The sequence below is a fragment of the Gavia stellata genome, chromosome 1, assembly GCF_030936135.1.
Source record: "Gavia stellata isolate bGavSte3 chromosome 1, bGavSte3.hap2, whole genome shotgun sequence".
In the NCBI taxonomy this organism is placed as follows: Eukaryota; Metazoa; Chordata; class Aves; order Gaviiformes; family Gaviidae; genus Gavia; species Gavia stellata.
In genome coordinates this window covers 26357852-26384931 of record NC_082594.1, presented here as the reverse complement: position 1 = coordinate 26384931, position 27080 = coordinate 26357852, and the positions used below count along the sequence as shown (strand labels likewise).

General features: G+C 35.9%; 1 protein-coding gene across 4 annotated transcripts in view; it reads right to left on the bottom strand.

The window, feature by feature from the left end:
- The window catches only part of NBEA (neurobeachin), a 516023-nt gene that overhangs the window by 292462 nt on the left and 196481 nt on the right, over window positions 1-27080 (bottom strand). For all 4 annotated transcript variants that reach the window (XM_059826681.1, XM_059826675.1, XM_059826690.1 and 1 more), the window contains 2 exons: window positions 16268-16706; window positions 3743-3897 (listed from right to left, as the gene is read on the bottom strand). In XM_059826681.1, coding sequence (XP_059682664.1) covers window positions 3743-3897; window positions 16268-16706 — 594 coding nt within the window. The remainder of the gene's footprint in view (window positions 1-3742; window positions 3898-16267; window positions 16707-27080) is intronic.

Below are 27080 nucleotides of genomic sequence, written 5' to 3'. Positions count from 1 at the left end.
AGTTGCAACTACAGGCAGAAAAGAAAATGCAAATTAAAAAATGACAGAGAAGATAGAAAATGTATATTCCTTTAGGAAGCAGTAGGGGAAACTAGTGTCTGAGGAGTATTAAGACTCTAATTTTACTTTTCCTGTTTCCTTCCTCAAGTCAAGGAGAATTTTAAGATCTTAAAAGTAGGGAGGGCAGTGGGGGTATCATTTCAATGGGTTGTGAACAGCTGCCCAGAGAAAAGATGCAGACAGAGCATACATTTATACTTTATGTGATCTGGGTCAGAGCTAAGGGCTAAACTTAGACTCTAAATGCCAATCTATCATGTTTGCTGAAACGGCACTGTGAGTTCAGCCTCTCTGAAGCAAACCAGCAAAGAACAGTAGTCATGAACAGTAGTGAGAGCACTGTGATAAATGCTGTCCCTGTTCTGCTGCACAGTCCTTGTGCAACACATCACTGCAAGCGAGGTAGCAACGAACGGTGTCATAGTTGGAGTTCAAAGCCTAAGGGACTGCTCTGCTACCAGAGATGAATGAGGGCAACAGGCAAGATTTATCCAAGTTAGTAACAACGGGTGGAGAACCCCAGTTTAGAGATCAACGGCATTATTCTGCCATTTTTTTAAAATGGTAACTGGTAACTCCCTGGTGCTGGTCAGTTTTAGCAGCTGATATATCACTGTCCTTTGCATCACACAGGTATATATTATTTTTCAGTTTCCTGCAAAGCTCTACAAAGCATTTATGGTTTCTTAACTGCTTAAGCAGCTAGCTGACAGTGAAGTAGAGGTCAAATACTGGTAATGGTGAAAAATTCTCTAGCAGCATGGACAATTTTTTTTTTTATTTGCCTTTAAATAATTTTTACTGATAAAAGAATTATGGTAAAGATCAGAATTTTGACTGGCTCATTTAAGAAAATTTACATTCAAAACAGTATTAAAATGCAGCAGGATTTGCTGGGCTTGCTGACACTAGAGTAGCTGGTGAGGTTTAGGACTTAGACTAGGAACTGATTTAGTCTGCTGTTTTAATAATGTGAGTGGAAGGTGGATTGTAGCTTACACTGTGGGTTCTGACTTGGACTAAATACAAATTGTAAATGTACCCAAACACACTGTGAAGAAAACACAAAAATATAAGGGAGGCTATGTCTCCCAATCTAGAAATCACAGCAACTTAGCTGGGAATAGGGTAGCTTAAAAAAGATTAAGTCTTCATATATATATGTGTGTATTTGTCTGTGTGTGTGCACGCATTTATATTATTTGTATATTTATATTATTTACATATTTATATTCATATATACATAGGTAACATATTTTTATTGCTTCTTCCCTTTTCCTTCCAAAGTCAAATTTTCTTCATTAAGGTTGTTGTCTAAGAATGCAGTTGCTAAGTTGTTTAACCAGCTAGGCTCCCAGAAGAGAAGGTCAAACAGACCTAGAACTACTGGATTAACACAGAAGTGAGAATCAGGATATGAACTACAGAATTCCAATCTAAAATCTATAAAACCAGTTTCTTACATAAGAGATGAAGGAAGAAAACCTCTGTCCCAAAAGATACGTTTAAAGCACTAAAAGGACTTCAGTAACATACATCTTATTATATCGTGACAGTGACATTGACCACGACAGCGAACATTGACTACAACAGCAATGGCAGATGGAATGTAAACACTGACTGCAATCCATGAATAACTGAAAAAAATACCTTTCACACAAGTCCAGCACAGAATACAGCTCAAAGTTAAAACCATATTTCTAGAGTATCTGTGAGATACTGTAAAAACAGCTGTAAATAGAAGGTTTGGGGGGACATCTAGTGTTTCCAAAAAACTGTATACTGTTTCTTTTTTACCATAGAAAAAAAAAAGTGCTGTTCAATGAAATTCTATACATTACTTTATAATCATTAACAACATAGATAATTTCAGAGACTACAAGTATATAAACCAGTATCTGGATACTTCATGTATATATCTCAAAAACTGACACACATGATCGCTGTTTTAACTACCGTAGGCATAGTTTAATTAAAAATGGTAAAATGAGCATTTTAATCTAATAGATATTTATATGTTTTCAATGTGGTACTACTTTTTTTACTGTCATTAATGTGTTTAGCATTTCTAAAATGTTGATATAAAATGTAAATCTTTAAAAAAGGTTGGAGTGGAAGGACTTTTCAAACTATTTCTTAAGAGAATTCATCAATAAAGCTCATTCAGATGAATTCAGGCATAAAAGGCTTTACCAAATGAGATCACTAAAGAAGTTCAGTACAAATATAGTTCTAAGTAAATCTGATACTTGCTGAACTTCCATTGAATCAATACTTTTCCTTTAATCAAGCTAATCCATAGACTAGGAGACAAAACCAGGTGCATTAAAAAAAAAAAAAAAAAGAAGCTCTAAGATCTATCAAAAAAAAGCAGCCTTTAGTCCACAGTGAATGTACCATGGTATCTGCAATACTGTCCTCTACTAAGAACAGTATCGGGGAACAACTGATATTTAAATGCAATTACTTACAAAGAAGAGCTACTACATTCCAGCCAAAACAGTTCAGATCTTTAATCAGTGAGAAGACTGAAAAGCTTACACTATTCAGTATCATTTGGAAAACAAGGTTTCCAATGTAGGATATTTTTTGCATGACATAAGAGTACCTAAAAGAAAATCCGTTCAAGATTAACAGAATTGGCTACACAAATGGAACTGTTCATAGCATTGATAACATTATTCAGAGCATTCATTCCTCCAATCTGCCTCAGGATAATTAGATTTTAAGATTTTTTTTATCCTTAGAAAAATCAAAGTTCTATTACCAGGTATTAAAGGTAATCTGCAAAAGGAAAGAAAAAAAAAATGAGTGTGTCTTCATATTATTCCATGAAGCAGAAGGATGCCAAAAGCTTTCCCCTCCATTTTCTGCAACCCCAGGGAGATTTTCACTTTCTCAACCCTTGACTGAAGTTGTGATATCCTTGAAGAGAGCTCTTCTCTCAAGTGCTTTTGCTTAGTTTAGAAAGAAAACAGGCCATAGCCAGACATTTCAAAGGAGTTTAAATAAACATCAGTTGCTCTCAGTAAGGATTCATTTCTGAATGGAAACCACAGTCTCCATGGTCAACAGGCTCCTTCATGATAGACAATCCCATTATTACTATTATAAATAACTAAAAAAATAAAGTCTTGTCCTCCTTCTATAGGTCACAATAAACAACTACTGATAAGACATGACTACAGTTAAATTAGGGAGGTTCTTACTGAAAAACCTTCCAAAAATCATAGCATAATTTTTATTGACAAATAGTAATTGCCCAAAATATTAACCCTCCACAATCTATGATATATTCATTAAGTAGCTAGTCGTCTTTACTTTCTTTGACACATAAGGAGGGATTAATTGGTATATATCATATAAACATCCTCTACTGCAGAGCACTGGAGAAGTTAGCTCATTTAAATTCTAAATTACGCTTATAAAACAGTATTAAGGCTATTTATTCACTTACTTAAGGCTGTGCAAGTCCAATGTGCACTATTAAAGATTATAAACATAAACCAAGAGAAAACACTGGCTCTAATAAAGACCAAGATTTAATCTTTCCAGGTTTTTATTTTAGAAGTACAAAAACAGTAACAAAAAAGATGATTAAAAAACAAAACACCACTAAAAATAACAAAACAAAAAACAAACAAGAAAAAATGAGGGTCACAAAAATATTTAAGGACAATACCTGTTGTATTAATCATACTTTTTGGTGTAGCTCCTGTTGCAGCAAATATATTAGGTGTACTACCCGGTGGCAGTCCAGTCCCAGCTGTGGCAGCTCCAACTGTGGTAACAGCCAGACTACCTGGAGGGGGTTTCTTTACTGGTACAACCACGCTCCTGTGGAAAAAGAAACAGTAGATTACTAAAACTGCACAATGGAGTCATCAAGAGTTTTTGTTTATGATGGGATTATACTGTGCTATAACACTGTTGCATTATTATTGACATAATAATGTCAATTTTCTTAACCTTTCTGAAATAGGATAAGACTATGTTAACAGACCCTAGAACCATAGTCCTATCCTTTGTCTGCAGCTTCATGTGATTCTAAGAAACTTAATTTCTCTTTCAGTGCCCACAAAATAGAAAGACACCACCACTTCATTGATATGTTGTGAACACTGCTGCCACCTGTGTTCCAGATTTGCAAAGAAAAGTGTTGGAAATTATGCCAGAATACTCGCAGTCTATATGCATGCAGTCTTAATGAGTATGCTAATTTGTTGATCTTTCTGAAGTTATCTCAGATGACAATTTTTTGCCAGTCATCTGAACATCTGAATACAGTAGTTGATTCTTTAGCACCATGCACATACTGGTCTTGCAAATCTAGTTGACTAACAAACATAATTTTGCACTCAGGCTTCTGGAAAACTTTCATGGTCATTTAAATCAACAGCATATGATGTAAATGGAACACCTAAATGCAACACAGTAAATATTTGCTTTCACAATATTGATTTCATGTCCATTTAAAAATAACATTTAAAAAGCAATCTTGAGAATTTGAAGCTTTTAAGAAGAGAACAGGGCTTTTCTACAAAAAATCTGACATAATATCAGATATACATAGATAACATTGCATTCAAACAAATCCATTCTCACCGAAACTTAAACCACTCTTTTTTTCAAATCTCAAAACTAAAAGACTTGCTGTATGTGTTAAAAGAGAAGAAGAAGGAAAACATTACAGAGACATTTAATTAATATTTTTTCAACACTGGACAGCTGTCATAGTGCAGACAGCTATATTTACATTTTTCCATTTAATATTTCCATTTATCTATAAAAAAACTGCTCCTAAAAAGTCTATTTCAGTAGAAAACATGAGTGAAAAACAAACCTGAAACAAATCATATTTGTAAATGAAAATACATTTTTTAACATCATGATACACACGTTTTCCAGTTAAGCAGGTAGACTTTTCTTTAAAATTAATCATTGTGATCCAACAAAAGAGCAAGAAAATGCAACTATTTAGGGTAATAAGGCCACATTTTGCTCTAGAAGTTCCTTTGGTAATTATTTTGTTACACTTTTGTGTAACTATGATAGCACATGATGGATCAAAAGATGCAGAACATTTTTTTACAGTAAAGTAGTTTGTTTATATATATTCAGTCTCCCCCGATTTTAAAGACTGGTGATGCAAATTGTATTGCTGATGCCATTGTGAGAATTATATACACATGTTATTTTTTGTGATCTCCTCTTATAGGATGACAGTGTACAAAATGATCCATAAGCAATTTTTTTCTCACTCTTTTTAGAGGGGTAACAGTGCTAGTTGATGTCTTTGCATGCTGAACAAGTTTTACCACTACCCTGAATCATGTACTATTAGAAACGCAATTCTAGGCATATTGATGGTTTTCTGTTTCCTTCCATTTACATTAGGAGAAGGTGAGTTTGCACAATGCAATAGCTATTGATTAAGATACGCGACCCTAAAATAATTGCTTTTGTCTGTAGTTAATAATCTCTTACAATTGTTGCTCATATGAAGTGTTTATATAGCAGAAGCTACAGGTGAATAAAGCTGGGTCTACACAGGTTAGATTAATCTACTCCGTAACACCATGAAATTTCCTAAAATTAGCCCCTATCTACACACAAAGATCTCTAGCTCAATTGATACTTCAGTCAAATACTTGATTTCTGGTTGTTCAGGAATACTGAATAAGTACTGAAGAGCAGAGTCCTTGTAGTGCCATAGAAACACAAGAATAAATTAGGACTCGTATCGGACACCTCCCTGATTATATTAATTTCACAAGGAAACCACTATCATTACCTACAGCATCTTTGTAGAGAACTGCAACAGAAAGGCTAAGATTGATGTGAATGAAGAATGAATGGGAATATTTGGGTGCTGACGCACAAGAAGGAATGAAACAGCAGGAAAAGGCGTCTTAGATTGGCCTATGCTAATGGCACATAGGTTATCAGGTCATCAAGACCACAGGCATGTGTGTAGCTTCACAAGATAACCAGACCTTGGAGACAAAAACAGTGAACAGTGATGACTCAAAGAGGTGGGGAAGGACAGAGAGACTGTTGGCAGCTCCATAAGGGTAAAAAATGGCATATCCAAAACCTGAAAATAGTTGCCAAACTATGAAGAATCCAGGGGATGTGAGGAAGACTTGACAGCTCTTGACAGTGTCCCATGCTCTCTATGTCATTGCAGCAGATCCTGGACCCAGCATCTGGACACAAGCATGGCAGGTGCCTGACTGATGGACAGAATCAAAGAATCACAGAATCATTAAGGTTGGAAAAGATCTGTAAGATTATCAAGTCCAACCATCAACTAACACCACCACGCCCACTAAACCATGTCCCACAGTGACAGGTCCGCACATTTTTTGAACGCCTCCAGCAATGGTGACTCCACCACCTCCTTGGGCAGCCTGTTCCAATGCTTCACCACTCTCTCAGTAAAGAAATTTTTCCTAATATCCAGCCTGAACTTCCCAGGCGCAACTTGAGGCCATTTCCTGTCGTCCTATCACTCCTCACTTGGGAGAAGAGACCAACACCTACCTCACCACAACCCCCTTTCAGGTAATTGTAGAGAGCAATAAGGTCTCCGCTCAGCCTCCTCTTCTCCAGGCTGAACAACCCCACTTCCCTCAGCCACTCCTCATAAGACTTGTGCTCCAGACCCCTCACCAGCTTCGTCGCCCTTCTCTGGACACGCTCCAGCACCTCAATGTCCTTCTTGTAGTGAGGGGCCCAAAACTGAACACAGGATTCAAGGTGTGGCCTCACCAGTGCCAAGTACAGGGGCACGATCACTTCCCTACTCCTGCTGGCCACACTATTTCTGATACAGGCCAGGATGCCGTTGGCCTTCTTGGCCACCTGGGCACACTGCTGGCTCATCTTCAGCCGGCTGTCAGTCAACACCCCAGGTCCTTTTCTGCAGGGCAGCTTTCCAGCCACTCGTCCCCAAGCCTGTAGTGTTGCATGGGGTTGTTGTGACCCAAGTGCAGGACCCGGCACTTGGCCTTGTTGAACCTCATACAATTGGCCTTGGCCCATCGATCCAGCCTGTCCAGATCCCTCTGCAGAGCCTTTCTACCCTCAAGCAGATCAACACTCCCACCTAACTTGGTGTTGTCTGCAAACTTGCTGAGGGAGCATTCAATCCCCTCATCCAGATCATCGATAAACATATTAAACAAGACTGGCCCCAAAACTGAGCCCTGGGGGACTCTGCTTGTGACCGGCCGCCAACTGGATTTCACTCCATTCCCCACAACTCTCTGGGCTCGGCCGTCGAGCCAGTTTTTTACCCAGCGAAGAGTACATCTGTCTAAGCCATGAGCCGCCAGTTTCTCCAGACTCCTTAGACACACACCCATTCTAGTGTTTGCAAACGTGAGACAGAGTGTGAGTGAGTGAGATCTGTTTTGGTTTGGGTTTTATTTTAAGTAAAATAATTCTTCCCTCCTATAAGGTCTGGTATTGGTATCTGCTAAATTGCTGATGCAAAAGAATTGTCCTACTTCCCTGCTACTTTTCCAAAGAAGATGAAGACAAATTTAAGGCCTTCCTTCTTATCTTCAGACAGCTCAGTGGTCTTTCAGAGTATCCAAAAAATCATGTAACTTTCCATAGCAAAGACCACATACGTCAACTTCACTCCTCAGACATAACAGAATCATAGAATAGTTTGGGTTGGAAGGGACCTTTAAAAGCCATCTAGTCCAACCCCCAAATGTACGGGCCTCCTGTAAGGCAAAGACTCTTTTCTTAAGAGTGTAGTTTAAGACTGAAAATCAGCTCCCATAGCAAGAAAGGACAATCCTGCCCAAATCCCAAAGGTACTAATGCTCTACATATGGTTGACATTCTTTTGTAGGTCTGAATCAGGACATTAAGATAGGTCAGGTGTTATTATATTACAGATTATCAAGAAACATCAAGGGAAACCTCTCTACCATAAGAACAGGCAAAATCAGTGAGACATTATCATCCCAGACTGAAAGAAAATGCAGCTTTCTCACATGTCATACAAGGTAACCTTGTAAAAATATCTCATTCCTACTGATCAAACCAAATACAGCGAGTGAATAAATAATGACATCCAGATGAAGGAGACTGAAAAACTTTATGAACAACACAATAGAGTGGTCAAAAATGTGCAAAACAATCAGAGGAACAGCAGAACAAGAAATGTGAAAGAGGATGACTGACTGCTTTCAAGTGAAAAAGTATCTTTTAATCAATCAAACCACTCCCAACAGCACATTCAGGTATTTCCTTCATGAAGGAAGAGAAATCTACAGACTAGAAGAAAGTGTTATATACACTTCAGTCATTGCATTTTAGGCCTTGTTTTCTACAACATATTTCAGACTTCCAAAATGTTCCAAAGTGGTCCACATTTTTTCCGAATCACATTATCATGGTCCCAAATGATCCTCAATGATTTAGTCAACAAAAGCTTAGTAGTAATTGGCTTTAGCAGGTGATTTTATTTCTGTGTTCATCAGGTAGTTTACAATTCTAAAAAGGATTGTGACTACTAATCACTATTTTGTTGCTCAATGAGTGTCCTTTAAAAAGTAAATCTAAGCCTGAAGTCATCAGAATTCGCATAATGTTTAAGATGAGTGTTTGTTCAACCTTCACACCACTCGTGCATTGCTGGTTCATTAAATAACCTCAGCAAATGGCTACAGGATTCTTCTGGGTTTTAGTAACTTGCATGAAATAGCTAGATAGAAAAAAATACCATCAACATATTGAACTGCAAAAAGAGAAAATGGAAATGAAAAAAACCCAAAAACTTTCTCAAATAAACTTTCCTTAAAAATTTAGCTACCCTGTGCTGGTGACAGACAAATCAGGTTATGCAGCACTGTATTTTCTCTCTCTTTCTCTGTGATCCACATTCTGTACCTCTTCTCCATTTTAAAATCTAAAGGCCTTCCAACCTAATCACTCTGGTCAATCAAGAGGTCAGAGACAATCCTCCAATACTTGATATCTTGCGCTACCTATCTGAGCAGCAGCAATTAAATTAGAATCACTTTATACTCTTCTGGGATATGTGAAACCTCTTAAGGCTGATTTAATATTCCTACTCCTCCCTTCCTCCCCCACAGCAGCAGAAAGCATGAGCATTTTCAAGAAGCGCTCTTCAAAATGCAGTATAGACTTCAGGCAGATTTTTCACAGAAATACTCTGTGTCAAACAGCAACTTCTACCAGATGTTTCAGAAGAAATCACGGGCGAAAATGGGGGACAATTGGTCTGCTGTTTGACATTTTACCTTGTTCCTACAGTTAGATTAATTTAATCTCTGAAAAGAAATCTTAGTATTTCTTCTCTGAAAATTATTCATATTCTCCATACCTGTGTACATGTCCAGCCCATTGTGAAACGTCTATTGATAATTACTCACTGTTTTTTCTGATTTCAGCCCCAGATTGTGATTTGAGTCTGTAACAAGCGACCGTTAGTATGTACTAACGACACATTTTGAATCCTACTTTAGACAACCTTCTGTTAGGCTGACTGCATTAAGATAAGATTAATCTGAAATCAAGGAGGAAACTTAGAGTCAACAGTCATGGAGAAGAAAAACTGGATAAAAAAAATGTGAGGTATGCTGAAGAGAAATAGAAGGCTCACAGAAGTATATAAACTTTGAGACTTATGCAAATGAAACCTTAGTGCTGATTGTCCAGTTATTATGGATTCTTTCAATCATTTGATATACATTCACCAAAACATCAAAATCTTAAAGTACATAAAATGATCCTAATCTACTAAACACAAATTGCTCATTACTAAATAGAAGAAAGCGAATCATCTGAGGTGTGATTTCAGGACAAGGACATGAAGATCATTGATCTTTGTTCTCAGATAAAGTGGGAGACTGAACATTTACCCCCAGTGAAATTCCCTGTCACTAGTATCTCGTTTGCATTCAGGATAAGTTAGCTGAAGCACCTAAAATGATCTAAAATATTGACGAGAAACAAGGAAAAACTGTAAGAGATTAAAAAGCTAACTATCAAGAAAGATGAATGGTCTTGGCTGAATACGGAAATTGGAAATACTAGAAATTTAATGAGTTTGAAGAATGTGAATAGAGTATAAGTGAAAATGTCAGGTATTAAATGTCAGAAACATCAACAAAGAAAGAAAAAAACATGAAGAAACAACCAGTATAAGGTATAGACTGGGGATGGGCAAGGAACCTAATCCTGTATCTATGATGCAAAAAAATCCAAAAAAGCAAGAGCTAAAAAGCAGCAGTCCTGTAAAAGTCCAAACAGCTTTAATAGTGATTTTACAGAGGCCTATTGGGGTAAAAAAGCAAGACAAAAATTCAGTATAATTTTCTGCTGTATATCCAGTGAATCGTATTAGAGAGTAGAGAGATGCTGGTTTCTCCTGATAAAACATACATAAAACTTCAGCTGAGATATAGCTACAGCTCCATGCATATAAATATGAAAAGACACACATCACACAGGTTATAAGAAGAGTTTTGAGAGAGCTACCTGTGTACAGATTGCTAAATGATGGACAAGGGGAATATGATTACAGCTTGATGAAAAAAATTGAGGGTTAATATACCCAATTTTGGTTAACTTGAACCTATTCAGAAATTTAGGATGAATTCGTTCTAAATGAACAGCTGAGGTGGAAGTCTGCTTCCACCTTGTCCCCCATATTATTTAGTAAGTGAGTGGCTAAGACAATCTCTAGGAATACAGACAATGCAACTTCAGCTCCCTTCTCTGCCTAACAAGATCTGAAACCATACCTCCCATTCTCTGCAGTGTATTTTAACTGCTGCCTTAGAAAAGATATTCTAGAGAGAGGAGCTCTCAAGTATTTCCTTTGGACCACAATCTCCACTGCACAAAGACCAAGAAAATTATTGAGAGTGAATAGGAACCCCAGATGAGTCACTCAATTCCCACACTACTGATTAGTTTTTTCATTCACATGTTCACAAACTACTGTCATACCCAAAGTAATGGGGAAGGCAATGACTAAGTACATAAAGCACCTGTAACTGTCCCTTCTTGATTCAAGGGAAAGGTGCTCTGTTTTCTCCAATTAGTTTTCATTATGAACTTTAAAAAATAATCTTTTCTGTTGGGAGAAGACCAAAACATATTTATTCATAACTCATTTTTATTAAGTTTTCAGGGAAATCAGATCTATTTTTCAGCAATCATCTTTTGGAGAATCTAATGACTCTAACAGGAATATAACCTCCTAATTTAGCTATTTTATCTAAATGACTGTGTAGACCAGTGCACATCAGTGATCTCCCAAAGGTGGGCAATAATACAACAGATAAATATTGAACGTCTCTATTTGAACCTTGAGTGCATCTTCTCTCACAGTTCTTGTCTTTTTCCCATTCTGTCAGTCAGTATAAAAAAAAGCAAGAAAAGAAAACAAGTTTATTCTAGTAAAACACATAGATACTCTAGGTATACTTTCTAAATATAGCCTAAATAAATAAAACATACTAAACATACTTTTTGAAGACCTTCTTTGTACTAACTGGCAGGACATGTATCAGCCCTGATTGGATTTCATAAGATGTCCACTTTTTCCAGCATATAAATACCTTTAAAACTGGCCCCAAGAACCTTCTATGGGGGAAAAAAATGTCCCAAAACCATGACTAAAATACTTCAAAAGTGCATCCTTCAAGATATTTCAAAATATGTTTGTAAAGACTTCGCTGAGCATGTAAACTATGCAAACCCATAGTATTCCAATTTATGAAGTGATAATGGATTAAAAGGGAATAAAGTATTTAATAGTAGCAAAAATAACTGATCTTCTTATTTCCAGGAACTCAAGATTTTCTGCTTATGCAAGCATGTTTCCTATTTAAATAATTCTGCTAAGTACAGAAAATATATGTAAATTGCCTCACTTCAAAAAAATAATAAATGAGACACAAAACCATGAGCATTCTCAATTCCAATAATAGCACCCCTCTAAAAAGGCTCTACTAGAAAAAAGTAGAGTGGAACAAACGTAAGCTTCAGAATGCAGTACTGGGTAGAATCACAAACAAATTCACAAATGTTAATGGTCTAGGTTGCATCTAGCGGGACAAATGCAAATTGACAAAAAACCAGAAACCAGAAATCCCCAAACCCTAAAAATCAATAATGGGGACTGATTTCTGTCAGACAAAAGATGAGAAAGCAAAAAGGAATTATTGGTGAGTTATGCTCCATTAGTTGCAAATCTAGGTGAAATAACCCTTTGTGCTCACTTCTAAAAATGTCATCCTGGATGCCATTTTCAAGGAATTCAGTCTGATGTTAAAAGACATGTCATAACTTTGAGGATCCAGGCTCCAGTGTCCCAGAAATCTGTTTATATAGCTCATAATGTAATTACAGCTACCTTAAGACAGATGAGGCAGAAGGCAGCAATATATTGAAAACTAATTGAAAAACGCGGTTGTCCAGAAGCACTTGTGGGGAAAAGGTCTCTGAAAAGCTGCTCAAAGCTTCAGAGTTTGAAGTGAAATTTTTGATGTTGTCACTCTCAATCTATTGAAGAGCTGACAGACAATCAAACCCGTCTGGCTAGCTGGCAGCTCATTTTGCTGGCAGGTGGCAAACAATTAGACACACCAATTTGTGCCTCCTGATGACATTAAAGCATGAAACTAAGTTGTATGCAGGGCCTAGTGATTTGTGTGAAAGCATTTCAAAAATAATACTCTTTGCCGTGGCAACTCATTTCAGACTGCCACCTCCCATTACGGCTTTGAGCAGTGAAGACGACAGACTTGAGTTACGTACGGTGCAAGGCCGCTTCTGTTCAATCCGTCATCAGCGCCCCCCGAGACCTCAATCCCCTCCTTTCATCAATATCACCTCATCATTTACATTCGATAGCACTTGAACTGCTGCATACATTAACTACACACAAGTCCTATTTGATAAAACATGTTGGACACATTTTCTGCTTTTAGATTTCATTTATAACTGCACAAATTCTAAGGAAGAATACACTGTAGCCTATTACACAATGACTCTTATGAACATATTAGCAATGTACAATTAAAAGAACGTGCAGAGCAAAACACATCATATTAAATGATAAAATAGAATTCTTAACTTCAATTCTATTTACAGGCGATTGCTTTACATGGTGTTTACCTGCATGTAAGATCAGTGATTTTAGTTAAAGAAATAGCTTTAAAACAACAAAGATACTGTTATTTTTCTACTAATTACTTACTACCTCAACTCTTACAAGGCACTCAGCCATCCAAATGCAAAAGTAAAATAAAATAAGTCTAGCCTCACAAGGACTAAGAATATCTTTTGATTAAAGTGAAAACGACATTTCTCTAACCTCGATTTGCTTAAAAATATAGAATCACTGGGTATATTTTATAAAAACTGAAACAAATAAAACCTGACAAAAACAATACACTCCATTGCCCATGATTCTCCCTAGAGAGAATAAACATGACCAATAGCCACATTGCTCAGTGAAGTACCAAAAGATGCATAAACTACAGCAACAGAAGATCCTACAGAAATATGGTCCACAGGCATAGTGTTCGCTTTTAAAAAATATGCAGTGTATATTATTTAATTGTTAGCTCATACCAGTAAACACAATTATATTTACATGAGTATGCATGGAAAAACAATCACGCTGCAATTTTTTTGTTTTTCAATAATAATTGGGATACTATAGGCAACAGAAAATACTAATAAACCATCACAAGCTAAAATCCATGTTGTTTTCTCACTATTTTAATTAATTCCAATGTTATTTCAATGTATCGTTCAAGGTTTTTCCCCTCTAACCTTTGTTTCACCCCCCACGAAAAGTTATAGGGTCAGGATCTCAATCTGCTCCTCATTTGTAATTTGAAAAAGAAAAACAACACCACCACCCATTTCTTGCCTCCAAAAATTGCCACAGTGGTCAAGTAAGTCCTTTGAAAATATGAGCAAAGTGCACAGAGAAGTATTTGCCTGAACAGTGCTCATCATTCAGTGATGCAGCCATGAGGTGCAAACCAGCCAGTTGAGGTCCTGTGGGCTAAGAATATTAGTATTTTTAGCGAGATGCCCACAGTTCAATAACACTCATTTAGTTTTAGGCAAGAATTTAACACTTCCTGATCTGCTGGGACCTGCCAGAACCTGCCAGTTTTGGTTGTATTAAAAAGCATGACCTACCTTGCTCACCAAAATCAGAAAGCAGAAATCAGATATTGAAGAGAACAAAATATCCCAACAAAATTGATACAGATGGGTCTTCTTTTGCCTAAACTTCAACCATTACGACTTTTTTTGCTGAAGAAGTAAACAATGCCAAGGGTTGACATGGTACAACATATGCTACCAAGCTACAAACATAGCTGTACACTTTGTACAGTAAATCATGGACTCACAACTCAGTCAGCAGAGTAACAGGATAGAGAAAAAAAAAACAACCAACAGTAAACCCTCTAGGCTCCTAAGCAAACTCTAATGATAACAAAAACATCTCATGAGGTGATACGCTCCATTTTAATTTAGGTGTCTAGCATCTTGTGAATTAATAATAACCCTCTGAACAAAGTATTTTTCTCAATTGACCAAGGTAGAAATTTAGCTGACTAGGTTCAATCAAAGTAACCTTTTGGTGGTTACAGTTAGGTGCTGTTAATTCTACATGCAGCACAAATTTCTGTGGTGCTTAACGTACAGGAATGCATTATGGAATATGATGGCTCCTCACAGAGGATAAGGAAAAATTCCTAACTGTATATGAAAAAAAATATTTTTTAGTTCACATTGAAATCACTCTAAAATCAAAACATGCAGACTGATGAACAATCAAACTTAATTAAATAGTTGCTAAATGAGCTTTCTCTGAAATGGCCTTAAGACAAAATATTATTAGAAAGGGATATATTCATTGCTTCTAAAGCACATTTCACTTTTCCTATCTCGATCCCATCTTCTTTGTTACAACAGATGCTATCTAATTGTTTATTGAATTACGTCAGAAAAGCAGCCTCAGTACTAATATATATGTACGGACAAAAAGGCATCATCTTTTCTATGGAATTCATAATTAAATAGTGCTTCTTCACGTTTATTGTAAAATTCTCATGTATCTTCTTGCACTTTATTGTTTACATTATGCTGAAAACATTGATTGCGTATTGTTTTTCTTAAGACTTTAATGAAGATATTTCTGACATTTGCACAGGTTTTCAGTTTTTTTCTCATAAATCACAACACGTCCGTTTTCTTGGTTTATTTTTTCTTTCTTCCAGGATTTTAATTCTTGTACTTGCATGATGAACTAATATATTTCTACAATTTTACTTAAAGTTTTGAGACATTATCATATCTTTGAGTTGTTCTGATTCCTCTTTTTTTTAAAAAAAAAAATTTGGTGACATTTTAATGAAGAAACTGCAGGGATCTTGTCATACTGGAAAATGTAATCACATCAACAGGCATAAGAGTTAGCTCTTTGCACAGGTTAAGACTGAGCCCACAATGGAACAGGTGACCCTTCTTCTGGAAGGATGTTGTCGATTGCACATCTTATCACAACTTCTATGTTCAGGATAACTGAGATGGATTGGACATTTAAAGAAAAGTATATTCATGAGAAGCTTGGAAGCTACAGCTTAAAAAGGGAAACAAAGGAATCCTTGTGGAAATGTTCATCAGTTTCTATTTAAACACTGACTTTTGGGTGTATTTGCTCTTTAAACACCTAAAGGAAACTGGTTTCCACCATGACGATGCAAACAATTTGCCATGGTCGAAGCATTTCAGTAACAGAAAACAGCACAATGATGGATCCAATTAAGATTTAAACCTTTGAAAGAATATTTGACTTAATTTCTGCATAGTCAGTCTGTTCTATATCAGCAGATATCACCCCTCCTCCTCACTAAAATACTGTTTTAAAGGAAAAAAGATTTTATTGCAAAAATATTTCTTTACAACAGGCTTGTTTTCCAAGTACCTCATAGAGTTTTATTCACTGCTGACAAACAGTCTGTACTATACGGTCTGTTTTGGTAACACAAAAAAGGAGAAGTAATGCAGCTGTTTTTTAATATAGTCTAATACAAACCAATAGAAGTATAACCATGTTTAAAAAAAAATCCTTCAAACTTCTGAATTACATCAATATAAAATAATTAATCCAGCCATATACCTGTCAAATGAGTGAAACTGCATGGGAAGAATAGCCTGAGCTTCTCTCTTCAGTGCAGGATCTGGGTAAGGGATCGGATCCGGACCACATTCTGCAATTTCAACAGGGGCTGCCACAAGACTTTTCAGTATTTCCTTGACATTGATGCCTTTACTTTGGCTGATACTGGATATCGATGATGCGGGTTTCAAGATTTCACTGGGGCTTTCTGTTAAACTCTCCTGAGATTTCTTCACTTCCGAAGACAAAGTAGACAACAGCTCGCTCATAGCGTCAGGGCCTGTGCTGGTCTCCAAGTCTGTCCCATTCAAAATATTGGGCATCTGTTCGTCTCCAATTCCAGAATCTGTATGAGGAATAGAGCTTTCCAGCTGAATATCTTCAACTGGTGTCGGTGTTTCTTTATCTTTGATATTTTCTGGAAATACAGTTGGTGTCTCTGCAGTGAAATAGAGATTATGAACAATATTTACAACTTAGTTTGATTTTTTCCCAAAAAAATATAAAAATGAGGTTTTACAAGAGAGAAATGTAAGTGTTAGAAAGCCCACAAATCTTAGTAGTTTACACCTTCAAAACTCATTCTACATACAAAACATTTTGCTTTCAACAGCTGTTTGGCATATATAAAGGCTTGGAAGAGGGAGCCCCAAGCTGCATTATGCAAGTTCAGTGACATTTAGAAATTACAGCCTGCTACTCACACAGTAATCAAATAGCAAAATATTGCCAGCAAAAACACCATTAAAAATCATAACCTATCGACTGCATATCTGTATGATCTGTGAGACTACTGGAAGAGAAAAATGCAATCACTCATGCTTTAGGATTATTATTAAATTTAGTCTTTTTATTGCTGTCAGCAAATATTAAGCTTGCATTCAAAAGAAAACTGCTAGACTTTTTGTTTGCTTTGTCTTTTGTTTAAAATGTGTATCATACACATTTTTACACACTTATCATTACACTGAATACAAATTCTTTCCGACAAATGTTAAGAACAAAATAAACACAGCTTTATAGATGAGCCAGTGAAATCTGTTGAGTTTGGAACATTTCCAGATTGAAACGGACTCTACAACATCTTGTAACCGAGAAAAGCGTACCTCTATTAATTACTTCAGTGAAATAGAGACAACAACTTCATTAAATAAGAATAATTTGCTATGCTTAGTGGAAAGTTAGCTAGAGTTGTGAATAACTTCCATATTAATCTCTTTGTTTACGTTTTTGAGAGCAACAGGCTGTGGCTATTTTTAATGACAAAAAGCTTGCACTCAAAATGATTTTTTAAATTTATTTTCAAACTATCTTATTTTCATTGGATCACTTGTCTTGATTATAAAATTTAGCTGCCCTATATATGAATTAGGAACACTTTTTTTTTTTTTTAATGTTTCTAATAAAGCAGTAAGTTTAGATATTATGGAAAATATTTTACAACATACTTAGATGAAGCTCTGCCCTTCTGACTAGTCCAAATAAAATGTCCTTCAACAATATAACTTTAATAGCAATCACATCTCTTATAACCAATTGCTTGATACAGTCAGGTGTAAAATACCTACTTATTTACCACATGGGTATAAATGCATGCGTATGCATGTGCACATAAAAAATTCTATATGAAATTATTTATGTTTGAACTAATGGTAGTGTAAAACTCTTCATGTGTACAAGTATTAACAAACAGATAAAGATAGAACAGAAGAGGCTTTTAAAAATACAGAGCAGAATAACCCATTATAAGGAGTATTGTTTTGTTCTCTTAACAGCCATAAACGCTGAAGCCACTTCCTTCTTCCCTTTTTCCTAAGTGCCTTAAACACATCTTATCAAACAGATATGAGCCCTGCTTTGTGAAGCAGGAAGTAGAAACCGGATTTATGAGCTGCAAAAAATGCACTTAGCATCTGCCGGGTCAGGAAGTAAAAAAATTCATATCTACTTAGTACTGCCTATATTTGGCAGAGAGGACATCTGATCCACAGAATCATCCTAATGAGTTTTCTGTTTGTTTGCCTTTTTAAACTTCATCCATACAAAGACAATACTTCTCAACTGAAGGGAAGAGTAGGACGCAACTGCCAGTCAAGCAGATTGTTACCCTTGTAATACATGGTAAGTAAAATAGCATAAGGTTCCATTATTATGTAAATTAAGAGAGGACACTGAAAAAAGAAGACGCTCCACTGCATGGTGAAGTTAAGAGTACACCTAACTTCAATTTTCATTAAGGTTAACAATACTGAACACAAAACTAAAGACAGTAAAGCTAATGGAAAGGCGGTTGTGGAAATTCGAATAACCTAACTAAACCAGAAGAAAGATTTCAATGTATTAAACTCATGGGAATGAACTGACTCCAAGCCAATTTTGAAAGAAACAGTCTATGAAATTACTGGTCTAGTAGGAAGTATTTTTGCCAAACAGGTAAGTGGAGATAGCAACATATGACTGGAGAATACCACATGTTTTTTTTTCTTTTTGAGAAAGAGGAAAAAATTATTTGGACAACTAGAAGCCTTCAACAGTAAACAAGATTTCAGGATTTATTCTGGAGTAAAGAATAGTAATAGAATGGAACAAGACAGATTACAAAATGGCTTTGCTAAAGAGCTTTTTAAATAATAATTGCTCAAAGAAAATAAGGGCCAATGTAGTAAAATTCAGTAAAGCTGGTGTTGTCACAACAGATCATAATTTAGTCAGGAGAACCTGGAAATTAATAGAAGGTGGGAAAAGAAACTGGCTAAGAAGGAGCTATCAAAAAGTTCCAAAAGAAAAAGCATCAGACTGAGGAAAACTACCATGGGAGTTCTCTCTTAAAATTTCAATAAAGATTTCAGGTGAAAAAGTAAAAATATTCTGGTGAAATTTGCTGATGACAAAGTTACAAGGTGCAATTGATGCACAGAAGGATGATTATAAGAAGAAATTATGACAGAACTGCAAATTACATTTAATAGTTAAAAGCTATGCATCCAGTGACTAACAAAGAGATTCCCTTTGTAACTGGAATTCATCAACTGGAAATGACTGAAGAAAAGGACCTGGATACATCAGTCACTGGGTAATTATTCAGTTTCCAATACAACACTGCCATGGAAAAGGCAAATGTGATTCCAAACTTTTCTGAAGAAATCGCTTCTGCAAGAGTTAAGTATTAATGGCATTAGAGAAGGTGTTGGTAGTGTTCATTATGGAATACTGTGTATGCTGTTATATTTGAGGAATATGGAAGTGCCACTATGGAGATCCATAGTGATGGACTGTTACAGAAAAAAAGAGTTTGGCTGATATAGTCTGGCCAAACTAATACTGAGAGGGTATACAATAGCTATTATACATATATTTTCAGGATGCAAAGTCCAGAAAAAGGATTTGAGCTAAATGGAAGAGTTGGTGTGAGCAAAACTGAGTGCAAACTCACCAGGAATACATTTAGATTGAGAAGTAACAGCCACCACTATAGAATTAAGATTCTGGAATAGCTTTCCAGTTAGAGTAGCAAATTCAAAAATCAGAACTAATTTCAAGACTCTATAAATGGGACTGTACTTAATTACTCAGCAGGTGCCTTGTAATCCTTGTTCCCAAATGAGAATAAAATGCCTAGAGGATTGCACCATTTGAAGTTAAAAATGGAAGGAAAATTAAATTTCTAGGTAAAGAATTTAGATATGACATAGTATACAATACATACCACTAGTTAAAATGATTAAGGAAAAAAATATCGAGTGAAGTTATTCTATATACAGGTAAGTGTATGGATACTTGATATCCACAGAAACCAGACTTGTATCTTTACTTTTCTTACTGTGTCTCCAGTACCTAGTATGAATATGCTGCACTCAGTCAATTAAGCTTAGTCTGATTTATCACTATGAATAACAATCTCTAAAAACTACCTAAACCTAATACATTAACTCTCATTTTTAAAACACCAAGTAAGCTAAAGGAATAAGGGTTTAAAAGGTACAATTTACTTTTTTTTAAATGAAAGGAAAATAAACTCAGAACAGATAAAACTGCTTAATAACTGCCTCTCAAATAAGAATACTAGCAAATTAGTATTTATAAAGTTCAGATAAATATGTCTGAAAAGATGTATTATAAGACCTTCTGGATCAGCATTATTATTAGTACTATTTTAGGAAAATTATAAACTCCTGAGCATGGGTCACAAAACCCAACCAATTCTAGTTAGAACACTGCATATCCACAAGTTTTACGCTATGTTAATTTACACGGTGTCATAGCACTTCTGTAGCCTTCAGAATTCTGGAATAAAGAATCAGTACTGAATACTGATTCATAATGTTATTTACTAAAAAACTTAAACTGGTAATGCATATGCTTTTATAAAAATCCAAAATACTTAAAGCAACTTAGCAAAATGATAAACATGAAGAGAAGCAAAAAAATAACTGATTGCATCTGTCTATGTTATAACATTGTGACAGTAAGCCTGTAAATTTTCAGCAAACCTCATCAGTTTTCTGCAGCACAAGGCCATGTCAGTAGACAAAGCAGAAACATTACTAGACCTAGCAATCTTAACCCTGTCAGAAACAGGCAGTTGGAGGCCAGATGCCTCCTTCTTACTGGTTTTCATTGTAACTAATGAGTTCATCTACTACATTATGGGAAAAATATGGGCTTAAGTTAACTAAATGACATATTGTATATCTAATGACCTCATCCGTCACACTCCTTCCCTAAAATATCTTGTTTGCTTGTGATTTATGAAGTGTATTGTAATTGTTTTAACCTACTGAGTTACCTAAATAGTTCTTGCACTACTTCCAAATGCCTAAAAATACAAAAAACCCCCATGTTTATTACCTAAATATTGAGATATTTCATGTCTGTGGTAAATATATCTACTTTTTTACCTTTATAAAATAAAAGACAACACAAAATATTCTGCTTTTAACATTTATTTACTGTAAAAAAATGGAAACATTGTGTCTATATTCCTACGGTCTTTTTTCTTTTTCATTTGATTAAACCCCCTAACTAGATAAAAATCAGCTGAAAATTCTCAAAAGTAAAAAAGTATGAAAATTATTATTTTTAACTGCTTACAATATGGCTGAAAATTTATTTGAAAGTCACACTATCCCAAATCATTGTCAAATTTCTGCTGCAAACAATATAGCAACATTTGGTAACGGAAGATTTGGGGCAATCTTGATGTAGGAGTTGCAGCCATCTTTCAGACTGCACATGCACTGGAAAATTTATGAGTTGTTTTCTGTATAGCTATCTTAAGGCATTGATAATAACCTTATTAGTTGCCTCTTATAGACCGCTCTGTAGTATTCCGCAAACTTTCAGGGACAGTACACTACAAGCTGAAAATGCTTTCAATCCAACCAGGCAGTGATATTATAGCTTCCTCCATAGGTATCAGAGTCAACTAATCAATTCCTAAGCTCTAAGCTATACAGAGAGAGTGAAAAAATTCTTCATAGCAACATCAATCTACTGATTTTCATATATAAGAAGCAGCACAACTGAGATGAGAAACTAAGTATGGGGACAGAATCAAAGAGTAATAAGGGTCTGATTTGAAAGTACATAGAAAGGTGTAACCAAGAATGGAGTTGCAATGGAAATTTATACTGTGTCATAGCACTTCTGTCTAACAGAGCACCAGTAATCATGCACATAAAGAGGTGGAAGTAGAGTGCATGCCACAGCAGCATCTGGCTGGGGAGAGTGGAAGACACAAACGGGGATACCCCAGGGCTCCGACACGAATGGCTGAGGGCAGGGGGAGCACAGCTGAACATTGGGGGACTGGGGAAGGTCAGATACAGAATCACAGAATCACACAGAATCATTAAGGTTGGAAAAGACCTGTAAGATCATTAAGTCCAACCATCAACCGACACCACCATGCCCACTAAACCATGTCCCGCAATGCCACGTCTACACATTCCTTGAACACCTCCAGTGAGGGTGACTCCACCACTAACGACTCCACCACTAATACGAAAGACTCTGGGGTGGTTTGGCAATCAGAAGGGCACAGGTCTTTGAGATAGGAGATTTAAAACAGAGGGTTGGCAGTTTCCTTTTAACCAGAGCGGATTTGTGAGGAGGAAGGATGTAGCTCTGGAGCAGGAAGAATAGAAAGGCTCTGAAATGGTAGAGAAATGGACCAGAGAGACTTAGGGAGGGGAAATCAACGTTGGGAAGTGAAGTGCCTGCATGGCAGAGGAAAGAGTTATCAGCCATTTATTGCAGCTGGACATCTGTTAAGTACATGCCTTTTTTTTGCTCACTGGAAATTGCTTCTATTTGCTCAAATTCCTCAAAAGTCTTATCATTTGTTTCTTTCCCCACAATCACTCCTAGACTCAGGCAGGCACACAGGGCAGCTCCTTTTACCCTGACCAAAGAAAGAGTATTAAAAGAGCCACTTATGACAGACATAACTCTTGATCTGTTTAGGCAATGTCTTTAATCAATGTCTTGATTCTTCCTTACTAATCAAACCTCTTTCACTCGGTGCTTGATAGATAAGACATCTGTACATCAATCTGACTGATTACCTGGTTGCCAAACAAAATGCCAGCAGTCCTAAAACAATGTATTACCAAGGCATTAACTACAAAACGCTTAAGATAAAATAAATTTAAGAAAATTAACAGTTGTATTAAAGAAATATCAACTTCAGAGTCTAAAACCAGCTGTTTATATTTGAAACAAAAACCAAACACAAATTAGGAACAATATGGTAATATGTATTTTTTTCTAGGTAAATTTCCCTAGTTTTTTCAGTTTCTATTTTTTATGTTTGTCTCTGTAAATTCAAAAAACACATTATGAAAAAAATAGATCAGTTGGCAGTTATCTATGATAATATCTGTATTTCTGAACCGCTCTGAGAAAGATGATGTTTTTGTGATTAGACATTTCTTGCAAAATCAATTAAAAAATAAATCTGTCCCCTAGGTTACACCATCCAGCCACAAAAGTTAACAGTGAAGCACAGAGTATGTTCTATAGATATGATGAAACTTATACTAAAAATGTTTTACACTAAGCACTACTTTGAAAAATCAAACAACTTTTAAAACATCTGTAATTTGTACAAACAAATGAAAATAATTCTTATTACTTTACAAAAAAAGAAAAAAGATTACAACTGCTTCATGCATACATAATGATTGATAAATTAATCATGTAATATATGTGCAAACCTCTGTTCTGATGGCTTAAGTAGTTGGTGAAGGGCAATAAATATCAGATCAAGATGTATTTATTATCGCATGATCTTCAAATGTACGTACTCTCAGAAGCAGTTGGAATAGGCAGCATATATTTCATCAGGAAAGCAATATGATTATTTAGAGCAGCAGGCAGAAATTCAGTAGAATTTGACTTTTATGATTCTCATGATTATCATCCATGTCCCTTATAACATTTCACTCAGTTTCTTGAAAACATATGTACAACTAGATTTTGAGGAAGATGGAACCATGAATTTTGTCAGGATTTTGTGGAGGCAAAGGATATTTTGACAGGCAACAGAAATTAGTCCTTTAGTCCACTTTGCATAGTTAGACTGCTACCCTTATGCAAAATATTTAATTTAAAAATAGGCTGAAAATCTCTATGCTACTACATTAGGAATACGAACAACAGTGTAGCAATGCACAATACCCAGAGTACTGTACATCTAGGAGATCAGAAAAACTTGATGCTTTACTTGTCTTCAAAGAAAAAAAGCTCTTTCTGCAACTTTTTAATATAGTTCATTCTGTTAAGGAAAAAAAATCAATAGCTTTCAGTCCACCCACAGCACAAATCTTTAAGAAATCTGTTCATTTACAGTGCTTTGGGAAAAATACAGACAGTGATATCAAGAGAGTTGAAAAGCCAATCTATTTTTGGTAAAGTGTTGTGATAAGCTACATACTTATTTTCTTCCCATAATATGCTATATGGTGAATTGCATTGTTGCAATGCTTTCATTTCCAAAACACTCCTGAATAATGAATGCTAAGTGAAAACATCAATTTTAAACTGAAAATATCTTTCCATTATTTGGTTAACATTAATTGTGTTCTCTGTAATTAACAGGCTGCCAGCTGAAGTGTAAAAAAGGATTATTCACACTTTTCCACTGCTGGAGATGTGGAAGCACTGTTGAAAGAAACAGTAGTCCAATAAACCTTCAAGGTAAGCAAGGATAGCTTCAACAACCAGAATTGAGAAAACTCATCTTAAGTGATCCTGACCACCATAGCTAAAACTACTTCAAATTTGTACCTGTAATTTAAAGAGGTTACTTGGTTTTACATAAGGCTGATTAGCTATTATTAACAGAAGATACCATGCTCCTCTATTTCTCCTGGGACAAGATATTTCTGCTCTCAAAATATGTACTGATTGCCCTCTACTTGGTAAGAGAAAGGGCTACTCTCAGTTTTTCAGTCTTGACTTCCACACCTTCCAGACATAACAGAGATATTTTCATACCAATTTTGGGAAAATATCCCTATTTTACCAGATAAATCAACCAAGAAGAAAACATTATTTTCTAAACTATTCCAATTGCCGCCATTCCAGAAATACAAATTTCACCATTTTATGCTCATTTCACAAGGGTAGCTCTTGCTGACCAAAGAGGCAAAGGTAAAGACAACTAATGATGTCTTGACTAATACAATTTTATCTTAAAATGGCTGTGGGAACTGGCAAGTTCCACTTTCAGAATGTGCCATTAAGTTAGATGCCTTATAAGAGTCTTGATAACCCTCCTACAAAGTCCTGAACCTCCTCTGACGTTAAGATTAATTTATGTATTTGCTTGCAAAGTAAAACAGAAGAAGCTTGTCTGCCTTCCATGGGAAGTAGCTTTGCTTACTGGGACTATATTCATCCTACTGAATTTGAAAGGAAGCTTTTCAAAGGACTTGAAATCATCTCCCATCACCGTAAGTAGAGATTAAGCTCTAGCACTACTTCCCTACTAAGTACAACACAGCTAGGATTTCTCACACAAGATCTTTGTGGAAGATGTTGCTAAAGAAGAAAGGCAAAGATTTTTATAAAGGGGCTTGCTAGTACTTCAGACTGCAAGGAATAGTCTCCTTCGAGGATCTCAAGCACTCAGCAGGCAAAAAAGGAGGCTTGAATACTTATAAAACAAAAGAAACTGAAAATACCCTCAACCATACAAGAAGACAAATCTGTATTCAAAAATACTTTACAATGGAGGAAGGTGCAGGTTAGTGGCACCACACACTGTTAGATAGGTAGAGAAAAAATTAGGGGCTGTTGGAGGACAATAATATGCATTGCTCAGATTTATTAGATGCCAGGTACAAAGGGAACATGACTGCCAATCATTAGGTGGAAGACATTATGTAATTGTTTAGATGGCTATAAAGTTCCTACTTTCAAACCATATACATGTAGTACTCATAAAGAAGAATATGTATCTATGAACATGTATGTAACAAATTATAGCTATCTACGGGATGGGGATATTACTAAGGCACATAATGCCATTAGACTGGATTAAGCACCTGCGATCAAAGAATTTCATGCCAGCTTTTGCCATTAAAGCAAGTTTTGTGTCTGGAGTTTAGTTAAGCCTAGTCAAAGGAGTCATGATTAATCTGACCAAGGCAAGAGGTCTACAATGACATCTATAGTGAATGGAAAGCGATAGAGATTTCTGGTGCCCAATTTGTGTCTCTTTTAAGTAGATCTCTAAAGCAGGCCAGATGAATTGTACCCTAAATGTGCCATAACTTCTCTCCACCTATTACAAAGGGAGTCTAGGATGACTAGCTCAGACATTGATTCACTACCGATATTTTCTAGAAAGTACAATTCACATACGACTGATGATTTTGAGATAAAAACTGAAAATCTAGTACAGAGCTTCTGGTCATACTGCAATACCCACAGTCACAGAGATAGTGAGAATGATAAAGAATGTTGCGATCATCTTTGACTAGTCAGGTGGAAACAACTCTCCCCTGCTGGCAAAGTAATTTTTAATGCTATTCCCAGCTTTACTACACCTCCATATTTTAATTATATTGAAGCACTTCTCTTCATCACAGTCAGTTGAAGAAATCTGATGAACCAAAAGTTCTGTAGGCCAGGCAACTGTTTAGACCACTTGACGGGCTCTTCCATTTAAACAATTCTTGGTTTAAAGTCTCCATTTTGAAATCTTCAACAAATGCAGAGAAACTGAGCCATTTGACATCCCAAAAGTCTAACTCATTCTAATTCTTTGGTATTGTGAACAGAAAGAAGCAAGTCTGGTAACATTTACTTTTGTAGAACAGTGTTTCTCAGACATCCTTCAGATGCAATAGTTCTGATCTGCTATTTTCCTTGAGACCAGGATAATAAATTACTCCAAAGAGTAATACTATATGTGACATAAACTGAAAAGAGAGGGAGCTTTCTTTTACTTTTGCAAGTTCTGCTTTGTCTGACTAAGCACAGACTATTTTAGAAATACTACAGACTCTTTAAAGTTATCAGAAACTAGTAGAGAAACCCAAGGACTTGTGACAAACTTATGACAAGGAGTAAATCTACAGATAGAGACACACTTTTCTTCTCCCAATGGATCAGCTTAGATAGAAAAAAAAATACAGAAGTATAGGACATTACAAAGACATAAACATATTTATTGTTAAATGGTAGTCATGGGCACCATCAGTTTATTTTTTCCTTCTTGGGGGTGTCCTTTCTCCTTTAAGCACCATAAGATAATATATGGCTTGTGAACAATATTTGATTAACAGTAAAAGAAACATTAAAT